General features: G+C 39.8%; 1 protein-coding gene across 1 annotated transcript; it reads left to right on the top strand.

Annotated features, from left to right (window-relative positions):
• Positions 1-924: 924 nt before the first annotated feature.
• On the top strand, positions 925-3,366 carry LOC120074969 (uncharacterized). Its single transcript, XM_039028089.2, has 4 exons — positions 925-1,066; positions 1,144-1,680; positions 1,759-2,154; positions 2,260-3,366. The coding sequence occupies exons 2-4, from the start codon at positions 1,402-1,404 to the stop codon at positions 2,266-2,268; spliced, it is 684 nt and encodes a 227-aa protein (XP_038884017.1). The 5' UTR covers positions 925-1,066; positions 1,144-1,401; the 3' UTR covers positions 2,269-3,366.
• The last annotated feature ends 16,168 nt before the right edge of the window (positions 3,367-19,534 follow it).

Raw genomic sequence — 19,534 nt, 5'->3', positions numbered from 1 at the left:
CACTAACGAGACAATGTAAGCAAGAGTGGTTTTAGTGAGAAACAAAATGTTGTGTTTACAATTTTTTTTATCTGAAGGAATTATTGATTGAATCTTTATTTCATGCAGAAGTGATTTAAGATAGCACATTTTAGAATACTTGTAGTCGACTGATTTCCTGATCAAGTCGTTAGTTTGGCTCACATTGCTAATGTGAACAAGACTGTGAAGGAGAAGCTTACCCCACGACAGTTAGAGATGTTTAAGAGAACGATTTTTGGGCGATTTGTAGACATTGACATGGTGTTTAACAGCCCGATTATCCACCATATGTTGTTGAGAGAAGTGAAGAGCACGAAAGCTGACTCAATAAGATTATCTGTTGGCGGAAAGGTCATCACGTTTTCAAAGGGTGATTTTTTGTTGATGACTGGTTTGTGGCGATCCCCTATGCAAGTTGATCAGAATGAGGAGTCCTCGTATGAACTTGCAATCAAGTATTTTGGTAATCGAGTGACAAATGACACATTACATATCAGTCTACTAGAAGAAAGATACAAGAAGTTGGAGTTCGAAGATGATAAGGATGCTGTGAAGATCACCTTAGTGTACTACACGGAGGTTGCAATGATGAGAAAGAACAAGCAGAAAAGTGTAGTGGAACTTAAACGAATTAAGGACGTTCAAAACATATAGTATTACAACAGTTTAGACTGGGGTACTATTATTTGGGAGATGACACTCGATGCCCTAAAGACTGCGTTGAATGATAAGATTAGTTTATACAAGACAAAGGTGAAAGGAAATAAAAATTATGTCGTGAAGTACTCTTTGTGTGGATTTCCACAAGCGTTCCAGGTAAATTTGGTTAACATGATAATCGTGTTGTTTCATTTAACATTACTATTTGTATTAATATATGTTAAATCTTATTTAGGTATGGACGTACAAGATCCTAGCAGCATCGATAGCTGGGAACATTGTTGAGCGAATGAGCAAAGTGGCTTTGCCTCGTATATTACGATGGTCATGCTCCCACTTAGTGTCCTTTAAAGTACTCGAGAGAGACATATTCGAGTCTAACAATGTAAGTGTACTCTATGCATAATATGTTTATTTGGTTGTTAAATTGACACTAATCATTTTACTGGGATGTTAATGCAGACTAAGGTTAAAGAGGGTCTTGTCATGACCGACGCTTAGAGGGAGTTTCGGGATACCCCAGTGGACAGACGACTTATATTCGATCTAGGTGCCAATGATGATAGTGCTGAAAGCGGCAGTGGGTCGAGTAGTGGAGGTAGTTCTGAAAGCGACAATGATGATAATCGTGGAGGTAACAACGATAAACATGAGCATGTTGAGTACGAGGATGCAGAATGTGGAAAGGTGGAGGTAGGGACATACACACATAGTGTTGATATGTTCCATGATGTGGTGGGAGACGTACGCGATGAGGATGAGTTGAACCCACCTGATGTCCACCCTGCGGATTCCCATAGAGAGCGACCTAGCCGCAGGAAGGGAGCCAATCTTAACGATTATATTTATTTGTACCTGCGAAGCATTGACAACTCATTATCGAGGTTGGATGGTCATATATCAAGTTTAGATAGTCGTGTATCCAAGATCGAGGAAAACATGATAGACATGAAAGCACAATTGTCGACCATCCAATCACTGTTACAATCTATGTGCAAGGTTTGCATTTACTATCGTTGCTTTATATTTAGTTTTTACGTGTTCGTGAACTCATCATTTTATGTTTACTAATTGAAGGGTTCCATGGTGATTGATGAGATGACAAGGTCACCCATCCCACATACAGGTGACGATGCCACGATGTCGCTTATCCCACCTATTGATCCTGATACCACTAATACGACTGCCTCTCATACTCTCATCCCCCCTCTAGAGCCTCCAAATACCACCACTACACCTACTCATATCCCTCCTCTAGAGCTTGATACCACAACATCACCCACTGACGTCCAACCTATAGAGGCCGACGTCCCACATACACAGCCTGACGTGTCTACCTCACCCATTGACATCCCACATTCAGAGGCTGACACGTCTGACTTACTCACTATACCACATACAGAGGCCAACACGTCTGACATCTCAGAGGCCGACACTTCTAATATTGTTACAACCACACAAGGAGTTACATTGGTGAGTAATTTATTAATCGGTAATCTTTGTTTATATTTCGTGATTTGAAATTATATATTTTTTTATATTTCTTGATGAGTAATTTTTTGTTATCTGTTTATGTAGGAATCTTGAAGAACTAGTCGTAAGAGGAAAAGTGTTGATAAATATACACCTTCAGCTCAACTAAAGAAGAAAATAACAAAAGATGACGAAACTAGGGTACAACTTCTGTCTGAAAGTCAAAAGGTTAAGTATCCTCTCCCGGGTGTGCCTACATCACTATTCAGAGCGATTGTCGGATACAATGTAGCACATGACGTTCCACTTACTATCCTTACCGAAATGATGGTCTGGATCATTGATGAGAATACAGATAACGAGGTTTGAGAGAATTCCTTTAAGCCACTATCGAAGCAATTTTTCAAGGAATTGATTGAACTGAGTTCGTGGGTTGAGTGCGATGTAAGTTTCCTAGTCTTGACTTCTTTACAATTGGATATCTCGTACTTTGATTGACATAGTAATTTTTTGTACAGACCGTAAATACTTTATTTCATTTTATGAAAGAAAAGCTTTATAACCGACCTGACATGTGCATGCACAAGTTCACCATCTTGCCAATTGGAGTAACGGTAAACTTTGATATATTTTGTGTAAAGTCATGTTACTATGATATATTTCGTTACTTAACTTCTCATTTTATTTTTCTCTGTCACCTTAATACTCGTAGCGGGGTATTTAAATGGATAAGAATAAGCAAAGACTGGAGGTTGCCCTAGTATGGGAGGATGAAGATACGTACAAAGACTACGTCACTAATAAATTCGATGTCAAATGGGCAGATGTCGATTTCATGTATATGACAATGAACATCAGTGAGCACTGGATGCTCCTCGTAATGGACATTAATAGAAGCCATATATTCGTGTTCAATTCACTTTTGTCATACACACTAATGAAGACGTTGGGGACTTGGCTGGAGCCATTGACTGTCACAGTACCATCCCTACTTTACTACTGTGACGTAAAACGTTCAGAGCTGGACCTATCCACATCCCGTTGGAAAATCACCTAACCTATCAACGGCAACATACAACATGGGTGGTTTGATTGTGGCATCTTTGCAATAAAATTACTAGAAAATTTGGTGACTAGTGCTGATCCTTCCGTAATCACTCATAAAAGAATGAGTGAATATAAGATGCAGTTAGCATGTCAATTGTGGGCAAACACTCCGTATTTTTTATGTGTATAAAACATATTTTTTTATGTATGTAAAACATGTATTTTTTATGTACTTCATTAGAATCTATTACTTATTCTGACTATATTTATTTAAAGTGTGAGACTTTGAGAGAGAGCGAGACTTTCAGGGAGAGCAACACTTATGGAGAGAGCGATACATTGAGAGAGCGAAATTTTAAAAGAGAGCAAGACTTACATTCTAATGGTATTCACATTATGATGGTATTCATAAGAGTCTGTACATAAGCATGAGTGACATTCTAAGAGTCTATACATAAAACATGAGTCTATGCATGAGTCTATACATGAGTCTATGCATAAGCATGAGTGACATTATAAGAGTATACATAACAAGAGCATGAGTGACATTCTGAGAGATCGAGACATACATAGTGAGTACATTGAGATAATTAAAGTTCCAATTGAGTCTATATTTAGACAATCAACCTCAACCAACATTTAAGTCAGCCATTTTTCAGTACGTCGCACATTTGTAAGCGGTCTGCTACAATTTTTTCGAATATGCCCATAACTCCCATACCTACCATATTTTATTTGTTTGCGAAATTCTCATTTGGATGGTATTCTTCTCACTCTCCATCGCCTGACTTGTGCCACAAACTTTGGAGGAAGGATAGTCTTTTCTACATATCCAGGTCTCTTCCATTCATATATGTGCCCGAGTGGATTTATAGGCTCCGTATACGCAGTCATTAGAGTTTGCTGTATAAAATCGATGCAAAGACTTTGGATGGGTATTTTTCGTTCCCTAGCGGCCACCATTGCATGCGAACACGAGATATCAAGTGAGTCGAATTCCTTACACATGCATTCCTTCGTGTTAAAATTCACAATACCGTCCAATCGATTATCTCGCATGTGGACCCGATAACAATCAATAGGCTCAACTCAATATCATCTGCTCTTAACCTTACTTGCCAATCAGGTTTCACAGTAGTCAGAGTCCAATGTTGTTCGAGATGCCCAGTAATTCCTCCGTTTGTAGAACCACGATTGAAGCATTCCTCTAATATGTTCAATCGAGCATACTATGGGCAATAACCAATACTCTTTAGTTAACGAATTGAAAAACTCTACATTGTTGGACATCATGTTGTCATATCTTCGTTCTATTTGGTAAACTTGTGCCCACCTTTGAAGAACGATGTCTTCCAGATATTTCGTGACAACATCTCGAAAACTACGAAGTTTGTCCCATTTTGTCTGGAACTTTGTCATGCGAAATGCCCTTGCTACATCTTTAAAATCCCAACGACCTTATTGTCCTTAAAGTTCGTAATAAGATTTTGTTCTATGTGCCACGTGCACAATCCATGAAATGTCATGGGAAAAAATGCACAAATAGTATTGCTGATAGATACCATCTGATCAGACACAAATACTAGATTATCGGGTTCTTTGATAGTGCATTTCAAATTTGACATAAACTATTTCCTTGATCGATCAGTTTCATTGTCCATTATTGCATATGCTAGTGGGTATAATTGATTGTTCCCATCCATAGAAACTACAACCAACATGGTCCCTTTGTACTTTCTTTTCAAGTGCGACCCATCAACAATTATCACAGGTCGACAACTTACGAAACCTCTAATGTAAGGTTCTAATGTCATAAACATATACTTGAAGTGCACATCATCTTCAAGTTTGATCTCAAACAATATACCCTGATTCTTTATTTTTAACGCTTCCCCATAATCATGTAGTATGGCATATGAGTATTTTGTAGTACCTCTAGTGAGATCATATGTGGTTTCCCTTGCACGCCACACTTTTTCATAACTTATGTTCACACCATAATCTCTCCTTATATCCTCAACAATATGACGAGGTTTATAAATATGTCCTATACCTGTAAACTTATCTTCAATCAACTGACCAATAACTATAGTAGTTGCTCATGGTTGTGATTCAGAATTCCGATGGAACATATGTGCGAACATGAGTACTTTGTGATCTTGAATATATCACACCCTTTCATTTTCACTGTATGAAGGCTCCACTTACAAGTCTCCCCAATACATTTGATAGTGAACAAAGATTTGGTTGACTTCCTGGCCCTAAATTTAAAATTTTTGTTGATGGACAAAATAGATAATTGTATTTTCAAGTTCTTTTAAAAAATAGTTGACCAACTTCAATGTCTGTCCCAGATGAAGAGGTACTAGGCATAATCAACTCTCCCCTATGACTTGAAGATACAGATGGTGGAACAACTAAATTTGTTGTAGAACAACACACATTTCTATGATCACGATCCATTTTATTCAATCCTACTGGTTGCTCACTACCATCCATTGAAGGACCACAACGTTGCTCTAAATGACCACAATCTATATAATCTAGTCTAGATGATCTCTCATTACCAACAACTGAAGTACCGCTCAATTCTTTATCACCATCATTCATTGAATTCAATCCTGTTGGATTAGTGCGGTCGTTGTCTAGTGATAATGTTGATGGTACAGTGATAGTAGACAATGGAATATCATCCTCTTCCCGATGAAACTCATATGATTCCCCATATTGTTTGTCCTGATTCGATTTGAGCATTACAGATAAGTGAAGTCTACTAAGCTCTTCCCAGAAAAGAAGGAAGCGAACATCATCATCGTTCCTTATGTATTGTGGAGGGGCTTCGTATTCAAGCTTATATTTAACTCTCATTATAAGATCAAACTCTGAAAAACTGACATTTGTAACCCTGTAAATGTGAGATTTAAATTCTTCATACTTCAAAATAACGGGCACAATGATTCCTGTCAGCTCGCCCCCAATATACGAACTTTCATTCTCATCCCAATCACTTCCATATCGAATAAGTAGACACTTATCTGTCATCCTACAAAGCAAGAGAAAATTTGTCATTAAGTTGTACAAGCAATTGAAGTGTACTCGTGCTCTCTCTTACTCCCACTCCCCCTCTTAATCTCGCTCTCTCTCTTAATCTCACACACTCTCTCTTACTCTTGTTCTCTCTCACTCTCATTCTATTTCTCGCTCTCTCTCCCAATACAAAATTTCGTAATGCTTAATTCTTACTTTTCCAGAAATAACACAACAAAAATAATGAAAGAGACACCTAAATAATGAAACACCGTTCTGGAAAACCTATTCCGTTATGAAAAAGCCTCGTCTTGGAAATCCTCATTCGAAAAAACTCTGGTCAACCAAACACCATCGAAAACCAGGGAAGTAATCACCGTTGAAATGGAGTTTAGAGTTTAAAGACATCACTATTGTATTGTGTTTAGGTATTATTGATTTGAGGCTTCAGTTGTGAAAATTGTCAAATCATTCATAAATTGACGAGCAATCACATCAAACCAGGGAATTTAAAGCGAGAGTGAGAGTGTTTGACCAGACGAGAGCGAGACTTATAACATGAGGCACTTGTGAGGGCAATTAACATAATCTAGTATGACGATGATGTCAGCGGAGGATCAATTGACATTATTTTTAGAAAATGGTTCACTTGACATTTTGGGCCCAAAAAATGGGTCATCCGTACGAATTCCCCAATTTTCTTTGGCACACTTCTCTAGGAGCCCTAATTAAATATATAAACATATTATTTCCTTTAACCCTTATATATATATATATAATATGTATATTCTTCTTTTCCTTTTTCCTTAATAAATCTCGTTAAATCTCTCAACCAAACAAATTCAAAAAAAAAAAAAAAAAACTTAAATTCAAGTCTCCAAAATCCTTTATCAATTAAATTTACATTGTATTATTTTTTTCCCACCCAAATCAATTTCTAACTTAAAATTTTTTTTAAAAAAAATCCAATTAACTCAAGATAATTAAATTGTAAAATTTACCTTAAAATTTTCCCACCTTAAGAACTTTCGTCCTCGAAAGTTTAATCCTGAAAGAGCTTTGGGTACTTTAATCTCATCTTGTCCTCTCGTTCCTATGTCGCTTCCTCGAAAGGATAATTCTACCATAAAACTTTCACTAGTTTTATCCCCTTATTGCATAAAACTTCCACTTCCCTTGCCAGAATTTGTATCAACTTCTCTTCATAACTTAAGTTCTCATTCAACTGCAAGAGTTCGAAGTTTATCACATGGGATGGATCTATCACATACTTCCTCAACATCGAGATATGGAAAAAACTTGTGAATTGCAGAGAGAGACGGTGGCAATGCCAACCGATAAGCCACTGGCCAATTCGCTCCAACATCTCAAATGGCTCAATAACACGAGGGCTCAAATTCCCCTTTCTCCTAAACCTTTGAACACGTTCCATAGGTGCCACCTACCTTATCACCCACTTCAAATTCCAAGTCTTTACGCCTAACATCAGCTTAATTTTTCTGTCTGTTGTGAGTTGTTTGTATCCACGGTCTAATCTTCTATACTGCCTCATTTGTAGCCTACACTAGCTCTGGTCCTAACAATTTTTGCTCATCAGCCTTACCCCAACAAACGGAAGACCCACAACTCTTCCCATACAGGGCTTCAAATGGCGACATATCGATAGTAGTCTGATAACTAATACTTCATGCAAGCTCCACTAAATGCAAGTGAGAGTCTCAACTCCCTAAAAATTTCAATGCACATGTGCACAACATATCCTCCAATTTTCAATTCAAACACTTCGCTTATCCATCAATCTAAGGGTAAAAGCTGTTTTGAAATCTAACCAAGTACCCAATGTTGTCTGGAGGCTCTTCCAAAAGCTAGATGTAAAATAAGTTTCTCTATCAGATACGATGACACAAGTACCTCATGCAATCTCACCACCTCCTTCAAATACAACTGCACCCACTTATTCACTAAAAACGTAGACCTCCCTGGAATAAAGTGCGCTAACTTAGTGCGTCTAGCCACTACAACCCATATCACTGTATAGCTTTTTGCTATCCTTGGCAAACCCATAATGAAGTCCATCAGCACATTCTCCCACTTCCATTCTGGTAAGTTCAAGGGTTGTAATAAGCCTGTTGGCTTCTGTCTCAAGGCCTTCACCTTCTGGCACACCAAACATTTATTGACAAACACAACTATCTCTTTTTTCATATCAAACCATCGTAATACCACTTCAAGTCTTGATACATCTTGGTTCTGCCAGGATGTATCGAGAATAGGGAACTAGGAGCTTCTGTCAACAATTTTTTCTTAAGATCACTGTACAAGTACATATAAACATCCCTAATAAAGGAGACCATGATCCAAAGATACTGAAAATTCACTGTTTTGACCTAACTCCACCTGACAACATTTCTTAACAAGGTAAAAATCACCCTGTTGTACATCAATAATTCTTTGCCTCGAGGTTGGTTATACGGTCAACTGTGCCAGCTGTGAAGTGACTTCCCCCACTGCCACTACAATTTTAGCTCGTTCAAAGTCATTACATAATTGAGTATGTTTGGTAATTAAGGCTGCTGAATGAGTTTCCTTCTTCTGAGAGCATCTACCACCACATTTGCATTGCCTGGATGATACAAAATCTCACAATTATAATCTTTCACTAACTCGAACCACCTGCACTGTCTCATATTTTACTCCTTCTGAATGAAGAAGCACTTCAAACTCTTATGATTTGTGAAAATATGTATCTTTTCCCCGTACAAATAGTGTCTCCAATTCTTCAAAGCAAAAAACTACTGTCGCGAGTTCTAAGTCATGAGTATGATAGTTTCGTTCATGATTCTTCATCTGGCAGGAGGCATAAGCAACCACTTTACTATGTTGCATAAGCACATATCTCAGCCTCTTTCGTAGAAGCATCACTGTCAATCACAAAACTTCCTGAACCTCTGGTACAGTAAAAATCGATGCAATTACAAGATTCTGCTTAAGATTATGAAAACTGTCCTCACAAGCTTTACTCCAAACAAAAGAAGCTCCCTTTCTGGTCAATTGATTCAAAGGAGTGCTATCCGAGAGAAATCCTTAACAAACTGACGATAACAACCAACTAACCCTAGAAAATTGCGCATTTCACTAACTGTCATGGTATGAGGTCAACTGGTAATTGCTTCAATCTTTACTGGGTCCACGAAAACTCCATTCTTTGACACCACATGCTTCAAAAAAGGCACTTGACGTAGCCAGAATTCACAGTTGAAGAACTTAGCATACAACTTATTCTCCCTCATAGTTTCCAAAACCTTTCGAAGATGTTCCCATGCTCTGCCTCTATCTTAGAATAAACCAAGATATCGTCGATGAAAACTATTACAAAGGTGTATCAAGGAAATCCTTGAACACTCTGTTCATCAGGTTCATGAACACCATTAGATCATTGGTCAAACCAAACGACATTGAAATGAACTCGTAATGTCCATATCTAGAACAGAATGCAGCCTTAGGAATATCGTTGTCTTTTATCCTTAATTGATGGTAAGCTGACTGGAGGTCAATCTTGGAGAAAACTATACCTCCTGTAACTAAACAAAAGTCATCAATTCTGGGGAGAGGATACTTTTTCTTGATGGTTACCTTGTTCAACTTTCTGTAGTCTATGCATAGGCGTAACAACCATCTTTTTTCTTCACAAACAACACTGGCGTACCCCATGGCGACACACTTGGATGTATGGAACCCTTGTCAAGCGATTTTTGCAATTGGGTCTTAAGCTTTTTTAGTTTTGTTGAAGCCATTCTATACGGAGCTTTAGAGATAGGAGTGGTGTCTAGTTTTAAATCAATAGTGAAGTCTATCTCTCTGTACAGTGGAAAATCGTGAAGATCCTCTGGGATAATGTCTGGATACTCCCTTGCGACTGGCTCGGATGACAAGATGACCTCAGGGTCTCTGGTATCAACTACACTAGCCAAAATTCCCTAAGCACCCTAGCTAACCATCTTCATAACTTTTAAGGTTGAGACTACCCTAAGCAAAGCCTCAGTCTTGGCTCCTCTTGTGAAACCCGGATTTCAATTTCCTTGCTTAAGCAAATAATTAAGAAAATTAACCAAGAATAAATTAAATCCTATGTTGAAGAAAAGGAAATTTTCTAAAGTATTTGAAGAGATTTTCCTTGAATAGCTTTTAAGTTGAGCCTTAACTAGTAAAATTTGGCTAAATGTGAAGTAAAAAAGAAACCATGTGTTTGGTGTTAATTAAAGCATGAGGAATCTAATGAGGCTAAGATTGTAGAAGTTATTAAGCCTTGAATGCCAAGTGTGGCCGAAGTGGAGATAAGTCAGGCGTTGGGCAAGGCATACAACAACCAAGTGTTGGAGGAAAGTATGCATACGGAAGAGTCAAGTTGAAGTATTGTGCGTGCGAAAAATCTTGTAGTTACAGGCGGCGCTAAGTGATGCCCTAGACGATTGTGTAACTACGTACGATGCTAAACGATGCGAATCTAGACGATAGCACTACACGATAGGCAATGACACTACACGATCAGCATAAGCGCTAGATGATAGCACTAAACGATGAGCTCGGGCGCTAGACGATAAGCATAGAAGCTAGATGATATGTAGGCTCTGGGTGATAGATGCAAGCACAAAACGATCGCGCTACACGATGAGCGTGAGAGCTACATGATAGGCAAAGCACTAGATGATGGGCGTTGTGCGATAGACACAGATGCTAAACGATGGCGTACGCAATAAGTGGACGCGCTAGACGATGGGTGTGATGCATTAAATGATGGAATCAGCGCTACATGATATGCAACAACGAAAGGTACGCGATGAGCGATAGCGAGATCGTTGGGTAATAAGCGACAACGAGAGTTTACTAAACGATAAGTCATGTGGTAACGCCAGAGCTATACGATGTACTACAAGCCAAAGATATCTGAGAGTTGTGGGCTGAAAAGATTAACCGGAGATATGGCAATCAAAGGGAATGCCTGAAGACCATGCAATTTGAGCTAGGCAAAGAAGAAGGCATGCAAATTGGTTAGGTTAAGTGATGTGTGGTTAATGCGATGAAATAATGGTATATATTGTGTTGGTGGTGTATGCGTTGTGCATGCAAGTTTTCCTAGCAAGATCCAAGTATAAATCCTACTAAGTTGCCTAGTAAGCCCAGGGTCGAACACAGGGACTATGGAAACAGTATGCAACAGTGATTTCTGATAACTTTGCAATGACAAATAAAACAATGCGTTGGTTGGTATGTTTGTTTAATGTATAAATTCTATATGGCGGAATTGAGAAACAACGAAAATACAATGAGTATGCGGGGGAACGGATTGAGAAGGGATTTAGCTAACACTTCCTAAGGTTGCGTTCATGTTATGCGATCATCCTACGTACATACAACAACGAGTCATCTCTCAATGCAAATGCTATGGCTCCTAGTTTTAGAACGCATGCGATGTATGCGATGATGTCTATAGAACTTATGTCTAAGCCTCTATTCTTGTCTATGTGATGATGAATGGCACACACATACACAAGGCAACCGCATACTACCATAACCTATTTCTAGGGTGCATGCGATGCATGTTAGCAAACAGAACTTATCTCTAAGTCTCTATCTCTTGCTTATGTGGTTCTAATCTTGCTTTGTCAAGTCTAGATTCTAACTTAGCTCTCTCAAGTCTAGGTTCTTTCTTTAGACTCTCTCTCGAGTAGCTCTAAAGGGGTGATGGATGCATACATAAGACAAGATGATCGCATAAAATGAAGATCCTAGGTCATGTTAGCTAAGTGCTTCTCAACCCATTTAGACGTTTAGTTACTCATGCGTAATGTAAGGAGAGTGAACAGATATAGAGATACAAGTTCCATTCTATAAACGAAATTAAAATACAGAATGACAATGAGAAATGAAGATAGGGAGCCTAGTAACAATTTCTTGCTTCCCAAGGCTTTTACACTGTTTTTCTCTACTCTGCCCAAAGAATATTCTTGCTTTCGCAAGAGTCGGCCCTCTCTCCGTTCTCAACGCTTCCCGGCACTCACTCGAGCTGACCAGGAATGATCTTCCAACGTCCTTTCTCTTCTCTTGCCTCCGCCTTCTAAGTGTAAGAAAACTATGAACAAAGGCTAACTATCTTTTATATGGTGAACTCTCCATATGGCTCAGCTGGAATAGAACCGAACTCCTTTAACGAAGGTGCCTTCGATATTTATAGAGCTTCAGGGTGAAGAGCTTTTTCTTTCAAATGATTACACCGATGGGATGTCATTAATTCTCTGTCTGATGCGCCGGATAATTGTCATCGAAAAGTTGAGTGTACTTGCTACAGTATGTCATTAACAGCTTGTCAAATAATTCGGATTCGACCGTCATCAGCTTTTTGTCCCATCGTGATTTATTAAGCTTTCACCTTGATGCGTCGTCTCTATGTGGCCACCTTTTTTAGCAGATTTTCGCGAACGCATACGATCGCATAGCCTTGCGGTCATAATCTTTCAATGCGCTCGGACACTGAATTCCTTGGATCGCAACTCTGCCTTGCACCAACACATTTTTCTGTACAAAATACATAAATTAGCTGCTTTAATGCGGTGGACGCATGTGATCGCAATGTTCTAAACTTAATGCTTTTGGACACGATTTTATATATTTTTACCGTCACAATCCTATTTTATACCTTTGCATTATAATAACATGCATTTCTGCCCATTATCACACCCCCAAATTTAAAACAATGCTTGTCCTCAAGCATAAACTAAAGATTTTCTCTAGAAAGTTAGCCATCTTTTCCTTTCCTAGATTTCTCGAGGTGCCTTATTCAAATCCTATGTACCAAAATCTTCTTAATTCCTATTCAGGTCTTTTCTTAAAATATTTCTAAAATTTTGAGACCGCAAATTTAACCTTAAAAAAGACTTTACTTGTTTCCAGGGCATCGCATGATTTATTTCATATAAAAAAACTTTTTCAACTGGGGTGTTTTCAAATGATTTTAATCCTTGCGTAGTTTAGATATTCTTTCTATGACCTTGCGTTAATCCAAGTGCCTAGCCTTCTTTTTGGCTTGCCCCCATGGGTGCCATGCAGCATCCAACTGCGAGCAAGGTGCTCTTTCTCAGTCTAAACTCGTGCCCCATTGGCTGTGGAATTGCGATCATTTTATTTATGTGTTGGTCACGATTCCTACCTTCGTTTTGGCTTGCCCCCACGGGTGTCATGCGGACATCCAACTACGAGTAGGATCCGATCTCAACGTTATGATTTTTTTTTAGAAAATGCCTAAAATAGCAAGGTTGAAAATAAATACCGCACCCCCAAATTTAAACGCAGCAATGTCCTTATTGCTGAAAGGTTGAAAGAATTCAAAAGATGCTCTTAGGAGGTTTCGTAAAAATCAGTTTGAAAGAAAGCTGGTGGACCACTAACTTCTAGAAATATTGCATGAATTGACTATCCTGAAATTAAGTTGACTCTAGTGCATGTGATGAAAAATAGAGACATGTGTTTCATCATTGAAATCATAATTGGCATAGAAAAACAATGCGATGACTTACTAAAGTAATCAATATTTAATGATTGTGCCAACTAAAGTGGATGCGATGATAAAATTATCAAAGTTAAAATGAAATGCGAGAGTGCAAAATTTGGAATAAACAAAGTCAAGGAAAGATACAACCCCCAAATTTGCTCTGTCGCCCGCATTATTTGTGATTGCATCCTTCTTTGCGGCGAGCCGATTTCTTCGATTATGGTGGCTGTTTGAACTAGTCGCGTTTTTTGTGTAGCTCCTCCGCAATCGTTCACCACGATCGTTGCAAAGAAAACATCGAAAGTGTCAAAATAAAAGACAGAATTAACAAAAATTTTCTTCTTCTTTTTTTTTTTTTTGGAAATGATGCAAAGGATAAAGAAATGATAATGACTATAAAGAGGTAGAATTAAGTTCATGAATTGAAGGTTTCAACGGATACTTCACAAAAATTGCATCCCTGATGAAATTGAATCGCATGATTGTGCAGGGACTGCCCACTTCTTCTTCAGTCATAATTCCTCAGGTACACGGAGGTGTTCTCATGGTGCAAGTCTTCTCCGTGATATATTTTGACTCTTTGCCAGTTGACTTTGAATGTGTTGTCCCGTTCTTATTGGATAACTCAACCGCGCCATATAGGAATACCTCTCTGATTATAAAGGGTCCGGACCAGCGTGACTTTAATTTACCGGGAAAGAGTCGTAGCCGCGAATTGAATAATAAGACCTTTTGTCCGACTTGGAGATTCTTCTCGCATAATTGTTTGTCATTCCAACGTTTTGCGCGCTCCTTGTAGATTTTGGCATTCTCATATGCGTGAGTTCTCCATTCATCAAGCTCGACCAGTTGAAGTTTCCTTGCTTCCCCTGCGTCCTTTAAGCCAAAATTAAGCTTTTTCACTACCTACGGTGCTTTATGCTCCAAATCAAGCGCTAAATGACATGCCTTTCCGAACACTAACGCATACAGGACATGCCTATAGGTGTCTTTAGGCAGTCCTGTATGCCCACAAGGCATCGTCAAGCTTCATTGCCCAATCTTTTCGTGAAGGTTTTACCACCTTCTCTAATATCAGCTTGATTTTCCTATTGGACACTTCAGCTTGACCATTTGTTTGTGGATGGTATGCGGTGGCCACTTTATGGAGGATATTATATTTGCGCAGCAAATTGTTGACGATGTGATTAACAAAGTGAGAGCCTTCATCACTTATTATGGCACGTGGAATGCCAAAACGAGTGAAAATATTTTTCCTTAAGAACTTGGAGACTACCACCGCATCGCTTGCGACACACGATATCGCTTCTACCCATTTGGAAACATAGTCGACGGCCAATAGAATGTATTTATGACCATTTGATGGTGGAAATGGTCACATAAAGTCTATGCCCCAGACGTCGAACAGTTCCAACTCTAAGATGTTGTTCATGGGTATCGCATGCTTCCATGAAATGTTTCCCGTGCGTTGGCACCGGTCGCATTTCATTGCATAGTCTCTTGCGTCCTTAAATAATGTTGGCCAAAAATACCCACTTTGTAACACCTTCGCTGTTGTGCGTTGGCCTCCAAAGTCTCCTCCATATGGCGATTCATAGCATTGTTATAGTATGCGTTGGTGAGCAACGTCTGGTACGCATAGGCACAAAATCTGGTCTAACCTCCTATTATAAAGATTTGGCTCGTCCCAATAATATGATCTACATTCATGTCTGAGCCGCCTCTTCTGGTGGGCTGTGTAATCCTCAGGGAATTTTTCGCAAACTAGAAAATTGACCACGTCCGCATACCATGGTAATTCTTCAATTTTAAATAGCTGCTCGTCTGGAAAAGTTGCCTTCACCTCTGACTGGTTGCAATCAACTTTTGGATTTTCTAATCTGGATAAATAGTCTGCAACCTGGTTCTCTGTCCCCTTGTGATCAGTGATTTCCATGTTGAATTCTTGAAGGAGGAGAACCCATCGAATCAATCTCGGCTTCGCATCTTTCTTTGTCATCAAATATTTTATCGCGGAATGGACAATGTGAATGATTACTTTAGTTCCCAGCAAGTAAGCTCTGAATTTTTCCAACGCAAATATCGCCGCAAACAATTCTTTTTCTATGGTAGTGTAATTTGTTTGAGCACGGTTCAAGGTTTTACTCGCATATGCGATGGGGTGTAGCGTTGTTTTCTTCTTTTGCTCCAGCACTGCTCCCATCGCATAATCGCTTGCGTCGCATATTAGTTCAAAGGGCTATGTCCAATCCGGTGCGATCAACACAGGTGCGGTTGTTAATGTGTTCTTCAGTATCTTGAATGCGTTGAGGCATTGGTGCCGAATTTAGTTTGCGGTAGTCCATGCAAATACGCCAGCCAGTGACGGTTCTCATTGGGATCAGTTCATTATTTGCATTTGGGACTACCGTCATCCTTCCTTTCTTTGGCACACATTGCATGGGGTTGACCCACGTGCTGTCAGCGATTGGATAGATAATCCCTGCGTCTAACCACTTAATTATCTCCTTCTTCACGACCTCCCTCATCGCAGGTTTGAGTCTGCATTGATGTTTGATTGATCCTTTTTTATTGTCCTCGAGACGTATCATGTGCATGCAATATGCGGGACTGATTCCTCTAATGTCTGCTAGCATCCAGTCAATTTCTTTTATGTACCTTTTCAGGATGCTCAGCAGCGTATTCTCTTGATCTTCATTAAGTGTAGAGGAAATTATTACGAGTAGCGTTTCATTCTGCCTCAGAAAGGCATACTTCAGGTGGTTTGGAAGGGTTTTCAGCTCTACTGTCGGTGATTGTTCCAATGATGGTTTTGGTGTTTTTCTTTCTTCATTCATTGTCAGCTTGTCTTCTTTGGTTGTTGTTTCTGTGGTCGCATTGCAGGCTACTATGGATGCAGTCGTATCCTCATCTTCACTTTCATCTTCAGACTTTTCTTCTTCATTCAAACTGGGTTCATCATCGGATTCAATGAGGTCTTCTTCTTCCGGATATTTCATGGCTCTGATAATATCAAACCTGAGCTTCTGTCTGTTCACGCTTAGTGTGATCTCTCCTTTATACACATCAATTTCCATCCGCTTCATAATCAAGGATGATGAAGTTTGCCGGTAAGATAAATTTGTCAATCGTGACCAGGACATCCTTCACCTTTCCTTCTGGATGCACAAGGGATCGATCAGCCAGCTAGAGGGTCACCGTCGTGGGCGCCAACTGCCCCACATTCAGCTGCTTAAAAATTGAAAGGGGCATTAAGTTGATGTTGGCCCTGAGATCGCAAAGCGCTTGACCAATATATAACCCTTTAATTGAGTAGGGTATTGTGAAACTTCCAGGGTCGCGTATTTTCGGTGGAATTATGGATTTTGAACCTTGCGTCAATGCCACCATTGCGAACTTACCAGTGCTTCTTTTCTTCATCACCATGTCTGTAATGACCCGAGTTCAAGAGGGGTATATGAATGAACCGGTATCACATCCGAACGAGAGGGATCCTGAGGACATGAAAGTATGATTAAGAAAGGCTTAAAAGAATTGAAAGTTACTACCTATACCAACAATGTTCACCTTCCTTTTCGATGGCTCAATCATAAGAACTCCAAAGTTAAGCGTGCTTAGCTTGGAGCAATTCTATGTTGGGTGACCTCCTAGGAATTTTCTTAGGATGCATGTGAGTGAGGACAAAGCATGCTGAAAGGACCTGTGTTGGTTTATGGGGACAACTTTCACTTCTAAAAAGCCTTCAAGGCAAGGGAGGAAGGGAGGTTGACATAGCCAGGTCACAGGGGACATAGGGAAATGTTCGGGGTCATTAGGGGTTGAATCCGGATTTCGAATCCTAATCCGAGGGTGTTACAATGTCCTTCAGAAACTTCGCATACTTTGGCATTTTTTTTAATCTCTTTAGTGAAAGGAACCCTGCTCTTTTGGCTTCAAAATGGATGCAATCTCTGGTTCCATCGTCTCCTATTCTTCTGTTTCTTCTTGAGTCAACAGGGTCTATGGTTCCATCGCAATTGGAGCAGTCCTACTTGGCTCCTTCTTCTCCTCCGCCACTGTCTTTCCGCTTCGCAACGTAACAACTTGACATTGCTTCTTTCCCGTACTCCCTGGGTTGCGTGGGAGCATTGTTGAACTCGGAAGCACCCCTTGCGATCTACTTTTGAGTTCGTCCACAATCTGTCCTATCTGATTTCAAGATTACGGATGGACATCGCTTGATTCTGAAGCACTATTTCATTCTTTTCAATATATTACTTCAGTAAACTCTCCAAAGATGAAGATTGTGGCACCTGCTAACTGCTGGCTTGATTTTGTGTTTGACCGTTTGTTCACGGGAAAAATCCTGGTGGCCTTTCTTTTTGCACCATTGGTTGAAAAAAATTTTGTTGATTTTTTCACGCAAAGTTGGGGTGGTTTCTCCACCCGGGTTGTAAGTATTGGAAAACGGATTATTCTTCACGAAATAAACAGACTGTGGGTTCCTCGGACATTCTTCCATTGGATGGCCTTCACCTCAAGTAGCACAACTTGCGCTCGCTTGGTTGATTATGTTAACTTGCCCCCTATGCGTTCCTGGGCTGCTGATTGCGATTCCTTGTATCAAATTCATCATTGCAGTCATTTGGTTTTGCAAAGATGCGATGGCCCTATTATTTGCGTCATTGTCTTTAATTCTCAGTCTTTGATCGCTTTCTCTCCAGTCTTCGTGATTTTTGGAAATGCGATCAAGTATGTTTTTAGCCTCATTGTATGTTTTGTCAAGTATACCTCCAGCTGCTGCCGCATTGGCAGCCGTCTGCGATACAGGGTTCAAACCGTGGTAGAAAATTTCCATCTGTAAACAATCTGGTAAGCCATTATGCGAGCAATCTCTTATCAACCTTTTAAACCTCGCCCAGGCGTCACTGAGCGATTCGTCAATATCCCATTCAAAATTAGTGATCAACTTCCTTCTTCTGGCGTTCTCTATCGGGGGGAAGTACTCCCTCATGAAATTTTCCACTACATGTTCCCATGATGTAATCTCCCCTGGTTCGAGAGAATAAGTCCATTTTCGTGCCTGGACACACAACAAAAATGGGAACAGTGTTAACCGAACCTCCTCAACGGAGATGTTTGGAGATGTTTGGGAACACAAACGTATTGCAGATCTCAATAAAACTCTGGAGGTGGGTATGCGAATCCTCGCCACGCCTACCGCCAAACTGTCCGTCAGTTTGAATCATCTGCAACATCACCGATTTCATTTCAAATCTCGATCCGCGTAAGGCTGGCCTCATGATTCCTGGTGAAAAATCATAAAGGTTGGGCGACGCATACTCCCGGATGGGCCTATTGCAGTCGTTCGCCAAGAGGATGGGATTTGCCATTATATTATTTGCATTTGGTGCTCTATCTTCTGGTTGTTCCGCCATGTTGGGATCTTTCTCTCGTTGTCATTGGCGGCCATTTCTTCTTCTTCTTCGGAAAGTTCTCTCAATCTCTAGGTCGTAATTGGGCTCAGGATTTTGTCCTTCACTCATACGACACCCGCTTCTTCCCTTACCTAAGGAGAGGTAGTGCATAGAGATGAAAAGCTGCAAAGAAAATAAAAAAGCCGCCATTATCACAATCTATATTGCCGTAGTCCCCGGCAACGGTGCCAAAAACTTGATGTGTGGTTAATGCGATGAAATAATGGTATATATTGCGTTAGTGGTTTATGCGTTGTGTATGCAAGTTTTCCTAGCAAGATCCAAGTATAAATCCTACTAAGTT

Source organism: Benincasa hispida, chromosome 4, assembly GCF_027475165.1.
Source record: "Benincasa hispida cultivar pf3 chromosome 4, pf3_genome.v1.1, whole genome shotgun sequence".
Classification (NCBI taxonomy): domain Eukaryota; kingdom Viridiplantae; phylum Streptophyta; class Magnoliopsida; order Cucurbitales; family Cucurbitaceae; genus Benincasa; species Benincasa hispida.
The sequence above is the reverse complement of the archived record's forward strand: the minus strand, read 5'-3'. Positions and strand labels throughout refer to the sequence as shown.